The following is an 8,263-nucleotide window of genomic DNA, read 5'->3' on the forward strand; positions in this document are numbered from 1 at the left end:
TGTACCCTTCAAGATAAGAACAGCATAAAGGCAGCAACTCGCAAGACTGCTCTAGCTTAAAGCAAAGCTTTCCTCATTGCTCTCATCTCCTTTGACTTGAGTACTGTCATCCTTCTACCAGAGCTTTAAAAACTTCATTACCACGAATGAAGGAAGACCAGAGCAATCAGAGAGGGTAGCAGAGGGTATAACTTAAGGAGCTGTTACTAGGATTTTTTTGTTGTTCCTGGTGGACTATTTTTCTCCTTGCCAGCAAGGAGGGAAAACCAGCAAGTTGTTTTCTCCAAGATTTTTTTTTTTTAGGTTTAAGAACACGGATTATGTTGTAGCAATTTCTTCGCTGTAAAGCGTCAGCTGAGAAGTCTAACAGTAAGAAGGGCAAGGGAAAACTGAATGCTGATGCAGAGAGTGCCAGCAGACATCATCCTCATTCCACGGGATGTTTGTAGCTATGGCAGTTGAAGTCTACACTTCCATATGCTTAACATACCCTATTTATAAGCCAATTTTAGCTGACCTAGCATATATCAGTAGTACAGTTAGAGCCAGCAGCCTGCAGGAAAAAGTGGGCACAGGTGTTTCCATAGCAAGGCCTGTGAGTGTCTCCCATACATACTTCCAGTCTAAGCAAGCACATGAAAGGCTTGGCTTGTCGCTTACCTAAGGAACCAGGAAAACAAGGGAAAGCTAGATTTTGCTTGTGTCCTAATGCCCATATAAAAATAAAGACAGATGAAATACCCTTACTACCCTGTTAAATTCCGTAAGCCGGAAGAGAACGTGCTGCACACAGGTACAAGTAAAATCCCTTGCTGGCAGGTTTGCAGAAACAAATTTTTTATTTACACAGGCAAGTCTTATCTTTAGACCCCATTTACCTCTTTACATTTCTCGAATATTTACATGACTTCATGATGCTCCAAGAAGAGAGTGATGAACAAAAAGATTACAGAAACTGTCAAAAACATAGCAAAAAAAACCCAACCTATCATTGTGCTTTAAAACTTATGAGCTAGAATAATGTAGAAGAAATGTAGTTTTAGCACTTTGGTCCTAACGGTCATGCTCTAGAAGACACTTAAATAGCAGAGGGGATTTCAGAAGTGACCGTATCCAGAGGTTGCCAGTGACAATTCATGAGTGAATCGTAGAGTTCTTCGCTTGTCTCCGTGAATTGTCTGTTCATTTCATCAACATCCAAGTAGAGCTGTGGATCTAAAAATAAAAGCCTGGTAAGTCCAAGTATCAAATCTGAGGTATGCGCACAAAAAAACTTCACGTGAAATGGCTAATAAACTGTATTTTAAGCTAAGTGTAATAAGCTATTAGATCTACTAATTTTAGTGAGGTATTTAGTCCTCTAAAATTTTGAGCCTCACAGCTCCAACTTTTGGGAATTTGTATATTAGAAGGCTGGGACTAGAACCGTCTTTCAAGATAAAGACAAAGACAATGTTTAAGATAGTAAAGATAACGTTTAAGGATAATCAGCCATGAAACCCTCCCAAGAGTCATTTAATTCACTTCTCCGGCAATACACGTTACATAGGATAGTTTCTAAACACTAACACAAAATGCCTCCACGTGAGGAACTTTGCAAACCTTCCAGGACACAAATATGTTTTGTACCGTATTTGTAAGTGCAAGCTGAATCCTCCTTTTGGAATCTGCAACATAAGCTTTTACCTCAGGGTGGAGAACAAAGCTTTTGCATATTACTGAGTTTCTAATATAAAATCTGTTTAGCAGAACCAATACAAAGAACAAAATTCTGTCTTAGACCATTTTCAAATGGGAATGAAGGCACAGGTACAAGAAACCTGCTGCGAAGCATTGACAGTGTCCCGTTTTACTTGATGCGGTCAGTGTATGCTGTATCAGCTTTAAAACCCCAGCTGATTGCAGATCAACCCCACAGAGGTTTGACCTCAGCTGAATTTTCAAGATGTTCTTCATCCAGTAGAGGTTGGCTTGTATTGTTAAAAGGCACAAGGATGGCTAAACTCAAGTGACAATGATAGAACCCTTATTACCGTCAGTAATTAGGTCATCACCGATTGCAGTCATAACTGAAGATTCCTGAAAGACAGAAAAGGCTAAGTTTAATCATAACTCATTTCAGAAAGCATCACAGATTCAAAGTGCTGCAGTCTCAATCCATTCCTTCTTCCTACAACTACAAGGATAGATGGCATTTTATCTACTTATTTTTAGAAGAAAGCCAATATTACAGTACAGGTTGGAAGGGACCTCCGGAGGTCACAACTAATAAATTGACCACGATAAGACCACTTACAACAACTGTTTAATTTGCTTTAAGCAAAGCAAATCAGAAGAACAGGAACAGAAGAAGCGTACGCAATTATGCTGTCAAAACCATTCTTTGGTATGCGTGAACAAATAATGGTGTATAAATCACTAATTCTATGGATTTACTATTTAAGCACTTAAATACAAACACCTCTGAATGGAATCTGCTCTTTTAACTTCACACTAAGCAGAAAGCATGTTTTCAACTTCGGATTCTTTTTGCTGGTTCACACAAATCTGTACAACATATTATCTGTGAAATATTTTCTTTACAGCAAGCGTGCACTATCTTTACCTCAAAAACAGCTGGAGCCATTAAAGAATCTCCTAAAGAGCAGTCTCCAACAGCTTGCATGCTGTCATAGGGAGCATAGGAGCTGTAGTTGTAGTCAGCGTAAGCATCGTAACTCCTCTGCGAGTAGTAGTTCTGGTAATCTTGGCAATAATCATTATAGTTGTATGACTGGTACCGCTGCAATTCTGCTTTCAGTCTGAAACATGAGAAGTTGCATACAGTCAGAGAACAAGAAACTGTAAACCCAGTTCTGAACTTAAACAATTTGTCAGCTTACATACTTCAAAGCTTAAAAGGAAGCTTTCCTAAACAGTCACCTAAGTGACAGCTTAAGTCACAGCTCAAAACCTCATTTCTATAGAAGCAAGCATCCTCACCTTTGCCAATACCAGAAGGAATTGTTCTCATGGATTAACTCCAGAGCCTTGACATGGTTACCTGTACACATCAAGTATTTTTAGCGTTGGCATAAGCAAGCTGCTGCTAAGTCTCTGTGCTTTGCTAAAGATTGATTTAAGACCAGAGACATTTATCAAGCACAGCTGCTTTAAAGATGCAGTCTTAACCCTTCTATCTTTTGTTTGGTTAATTACTAGATCTTATTTCCAGAAAGAAGTGAATGGAGTCAGATTATCCATTTCAAAGAAGCATCTGACACCGCCTGTCAGTTTGCCATGTCTACCTCCACCTGCTCAGTTTTTTTTGTTTGTTTAAAGTCCATTAAACATTCAACAGCTGCCAACTATACCGCTCAGGTGAAGTCAGTCTTGCTTAACAACACAATCGCGATTCTCCAGCATGACGCCTTATTATTAGTGGGAGAATTACAAAATACACTGGTTCTTAAGAAGAAAGGGCCAGCTGATTAGCTTTCACTACTTTCCCTTTCAAGATTTTCTCAGGGGCAGCTTCAGACTAATGACAAGAACCAAGACAAGTGCTATCTGTACTAAAACTGAGGTACACTGCATAAAGAACATTCAGATAACCCAGCTGCATATTCAAAAAAATCCGCTGTTTAGACTTGTCTTCACTGATTCTGTACAGGCAGACCTCCTGTGTCTGCAGTGCCCAGTTTCTCTCACTTGAATTGGGGATGCAGAGAAGTGAGTTCTATGCTTTTGGGGAAGAATACAAGCTGAAGGCATTCTGAAATAGCTTCCAAACTAAGCAAACATGAGGGACAAACTAATCCAATGGCTGGGTATTGCAATGCTAAGAGAGCACGGTACTCAGCCATTCAGAAACGTATTACTGATGTGTATTTTAATACCTACATTTGTTTCAATACTGCAAAGCTACACAAGTTCTAATAAAGAGGTAATCCATTGTCTTGTTACTGTAGTAAACAAACAGAAGATACATCATCTTAGGTCTTCTGCTTCCAACTGCACTCTTCCTACATACAGTTGTGTAGGGAAGGAAAATCTGAAAATACTGTTGACGTTCTTCTGGATAGCCGAAGCAAGAAAACATGTTTGTGGCTTATTCTTGTTTTCAAAATAAAACAATATTAATTTAATCAAAAAATTTTGGCAAAGAAGTTTGGACAGTGCTCTCTTGGAGAAGAGCATTTCCATTCTAAAGCAGAAGGAGGCAACATTTGCAGAATTATGCTAGGTAAACAGAAACAGAAGTGTCATTTTTTACTATTTAACAGAACACACAAGCTAACCTCATGAACATACTGAAATTGTTTATATGAAGTCCTGTTTTGTCAGTATCCTGGATCAGAGTTCATCAAATTTGGTATCAGTTCTTTAACCGTTCAGAGACCTGAATTGCCTTAAATAAGTGATAGAACTGAGCCGGTAGAGTAAGAAACCCTCTCAGGAAGTGCTAAGCTTTAAACTCCCCATTGCCCTAAGCTCATGAAAAGCAAAGAATAGCATTCTAAACCTGTTCTAGTAATAATGCCTTTGGCTTTCTCCCTGCGTTCCCATTTTTTCCCCCCACTTCTTTCCTGTCAACCCACTGTAAAACTAGTTATGTGCTTCTCTCAAACTAGAGGGAAAGCTCTAAGAACAAGAACTCCCTAGCATATAAAACCACTTGTTGTCCCTTCTACCTTATGCAGGCCCAAACCTGAAAATATTTACCAATGCATTCAGCTTTGCTACTGTTGAGAAACAAGGCTGGTTACAATGGCAGCTAAGCCCAAGTTGCGCCGTCTGGCTAGCTTTAACAGTTGGATTCCCCCAGCCATCCTGAAGCAGGTTGATGAATCCAGGGAGTCAAAACATAGGACTTCTGCATTTCTGGTTTTGTAGACTGCATCCTGTGTACAGCCACTACAGCAAGGGCCACAGACTTTCCAAAGGCAGAGCTACAAGAATATGATTATTTAGAATAACTGTATCAATGCACAACTCCTTGGTTACCTTTTAGAAATTCCTATGCTCAGCCGGATTCCTTTTCCCCCCAGACCTGGTGCGTTCTGGCAGTCTTGCAGTGCCCTCATCTGATCACCTTGCTCACCAAATCTGACATAGGCATACCCTCTACTATTTTCAAAAGGGAGAAAACCAATTCTAGTATGCATAACAGTTACAAAGCTGATGAATTCAGTTTCTGTCTTCTACAAAAAACAGAAGATAGCAGCTACTATAGCTTCTGTTACTTAAGCAACCTCTCTGGCATGTGCACGTGCACAGAAAAGGCTTTCACCAAATTAAAAAACTTGGGCCAGAAGCAAAAAGCTTATTCCTTGGTAGCATTAAGATGCAACTCACTGAGAGCCAGCAAAACAATACATTTTAAGTGCTCTCTGCGTAAGTAATCAGATTCCATATTTCTGCATATACAGCAGTTAATCAGTTAGCACTAACCCACTCCTTTTGGAGCCACAAACTTTATTGGTCACAAACACCAAGAGCTGGCTGTAATTATCTGAACCAGTATTAACCGGTACCTCTGAACTCTTCAAACAAAAATATCTTTCAGGTGCTCTTAGAAGAACAACATCAATTGCCTGCAACAATTTGATGGCTTTGCTAAACGGAGCACTGAAAAGCACAGTGGTACAGTTTCTTTTGTAGCCTGTTCAGAAATTATAGCCCCGTGCCTACAGCTTCAAATCAGGCCAAGCTTACCAGCCCAACTCTTACAGCTTAAGTTCACTGCACTCGAATGCCTTCAAGACGTGCTTTTAGGAGCCATGGAGAAGAACCCTCTGGTAAGACCACCATTATAAAGTACTGAGTGTTGTTTTACACTTAAAATAGAACTATCTGTTACAGTCATTCATCGGCTTTCCCTAGGCTGCTGCTCTCTCACTACTGAATGTGATCCTGCTCTCAGTTTCCCACTAACTTTTTCCCCCAGCGTTTATGGCCTCTTTTCATCTATGACACTTTTAAGGGACTACACCGTGTTGAAAAATGCTGGTTAACATTTCCTTTTACACAAGGTGCCTCATCAAATTTTCCTGACTAAACCAAACCCCAGAACCTTAACTAGAAGAGGAAGCACACAAACACACACGCCTCCCTGGCCACCATATCTCCCCAAAACATATCTGTTCAGTAACAGACCAACTGTAAGAATACTGCGATTAAAATCAGTATAGCTCTATACACTGCTTTTGTTCGGGATTACTAGCTAATGTCCTTCCCCTTACCCCTTCTGGAATTAATACTGAATTCTGTACTCTAAAACGTGGTTCTTAAGTCATACAAATGACATTTAACAATCAGAATTTTTCCACACAGCGATCCTCAATAAAAACTTCAATCCTCTACTGCAGTCTTTCAACAAATTAAAGAAATACAAAACTGGGTAATAACTGTTCAGTGATTTTTGGACCTTTGTAGCACTAGAGTAACAGCAGTACACTCTGCAGCATAGTTGCAAGTACGTGGGAATAAGATACTCTCTCTCATCTCTTTTTTTCTCTGAAAAGTGTGAGGCCTCTGTTTCACCCTACTAAAGATTTTACCACCAACTGTACTGCTAGCATTGAGACACTGCAACTTCTGTGCTTGTATGAGATGCAGGACAGGTTCCTTAAGGTGTCGCAATTTTTTGTCTAAACCTAGTGTTGAGATCAGAAAAGGGATTGCTACTAATTGCGTACGTATCAATAACCAGGACAGAAGACATGCTGCATATAGGAATTAAACTTTTTCTAAAGCTCTAGTACATGAACATATCAAATCCCGCAGATTTTTTCTAGTATGGTTTCAGAGGTCTTACTTGATGGACATAAGCGCACAAGTGAAGACAAAAGATACACTGTTTACCTGAAGTACTGGTTTGCAAGTACTGCTTCTCTTCTGTCCTTCCCAAAATAAACGGTGAGGCAGCTGCAGACTCTGCACCTGAACACTCTGAGTGAACACCGAATGTAAATTATGGCAAGGCAGCATTTTGTGGACGCAGCCGCAGCACCAAAACCTGCAGAAATAAGTGAATGTCAAGTCCGTAACCCACGGTGTATCTGCAGTACGTGAAGGTTTGAACTACATTCTAGTCCTGATCTTTCCAGTCAAAACTGTTTAAAAAACAACCCACCAAACAGTAAAAGAAACAAGAAAACCCCATGCTTCCTCTCTACATAAAACTTTTCACAATTGTGTTTTCTGCCCACCACCTGGCTTTAAAAAGTATACGAACTTCTTTGAAAGATCATGTTTTTAGTCTGAACTCCAAATGAACAACGTGTAGGGCATGTAAAGAACAAGCACGTCATTAATGAAAGCTTTTCTCTAAAAAGGATAAACTTATTCTTGGGGAAAAGTGTGGAAACAGATGTTATCTAGGCAATATTCCTACAGGAAAAACGAATAATTTTGCCACACCTCAAAGGAAAAAATAATTGTGCTTAACAGGTAAGAAAATAAAAAAAATCAGAGCAAACCAAAAAATAAATCACAGAATATGCATCCTCGTTTTAATCATGAAGTATTACCTTTGAGCTCTGCTTTGGTGCTTGGCTTTGCACTTTCACAGGCTACACACTTCGTGGCCTCTGCTTTGTTTTGAACCAAGCAGGTCTCCCAATCCCAGCTTCCTTCGGGCTTCTTGAATTTGTCTAAATCCAGAAATTCTCCAGAAGGAGCAGAAAATGCAGATGCACTGCTACTGGTCACAGGTGTTGGACCCTCTGTGAGACAAACAAGACAGTTAACCATCCTGTTTGAACATGAACTATAAAATGAACATTAACTTTTAAATTTGATTTGTCAAATCCCACAGAAATGTTCAAAACTACTCCGCAACTCCCCCCCCCGCCCCTGAAAAAAATAAAAGCCACCAAAAACCCACAAAGAAACAAACAAACAAACAAAAAAACCAGAGTGGAACTCAAAGCTTCCAAACAACACACAACTCTGTTCAGCACACAAGCTTCTGCTGCTGTTGACGACAGTGTAACCTCCATAAAGAGGCCTGACAGGTGCCTTTTAAAAAAAAGGTGCCTTTTAAGAGAGAAGCAGAAGATAACGCTTCAAATTCAAAACCGGAAAGACAAGAATGCCTCTTCCCTTCCACAGCACACGCAGAAAACTTTTATCCTAGGATTACTTGCATCGCTCTTCCTCTTGACAAGTGCAACGTAACCGTGCAATTCACTGCACCATGGTCACAGTAAAGCCCTCATTTCCAAAATTCCTCCTTGCAATGGCAAGAGCCTCAGACAAAGATGCCGACTGACCGCTC

At 40.0% G+C, this 8,263-nt stretch overlaps 2 protein-coding genes across 2 annotated transcripts in view; one reads left to right on the plus strand and one right to left on the minus strand.

Moving 5' to 3' along the window:
• Positions 1 to 8,263, plus strand: part of LOC308189794 (tRNA selenocysteine 1-associated protein 1-like) — a 216,967-nt gene that overhangs the window by 136,134 nt on the left and 72,570 nt on the right. The window lies entirely within an intron of this gene.
• LOC308189788 (uncharacterized protein) lies at positions 821 to 7,743 on the minus strand. Its single transcript, XM_080580260.1, has 5 exons — positions 7,515 to 7,743; positions 6,847 to 7,000; positions 2,606 to 2,801; positions 2,034 to 2,079; positions 821 to 1,215 (listed from the first exon to the last, which is right to left on the minus strand). Exons 1-5 carry the CDS (start codon positions 7,735 to 7,737, stop codon positions 1,079 to 1,081), a joined length of 756 nt encoding a protein of 251 aa, XP_080436386.1. The 5' UTR covers positions 7,738 to 7,743; the 3' UTR covers positions 821 to 1,078.

The sequence above is a fragment of the Anser brachyrhynchus genome (assembly GCF_964034855.1).
Source record: "Anser brachyrhynchus genome assembly, chromosome: 2".
Taxonomy (NCBI): Eukaryota; Metazoa; Chordata; class Aves; order Anseriformes; family Anatidae; genus Anser; species Anser brachyrhynchus.

Bases quoted from the DNA above. Each gene is read 5' to 3' on its own strand.
- LOC308189788 (XM_080580260.1), bottom strand. From the start codon at position 7,737: ATGGTTAACTGTCTTGTTTGTCTCACAGAGGGTCCAACACCTGTGACC. The intron at 2,802-6,846 runs GTAAACAGTGTA...CTCATGTTTCAG, and splicing joins CTTGCAAACCAGTACTTCAG to ACTGAAAGCAGAATTGCAGC. The intron at 2,080-2,605 runs GTAAAGATAGTG...TCTGTCTTTCAG, and splicing joins TGGCTCCAGCTGTTTTTGAG to GAATCTTCAGTTATGACTGC.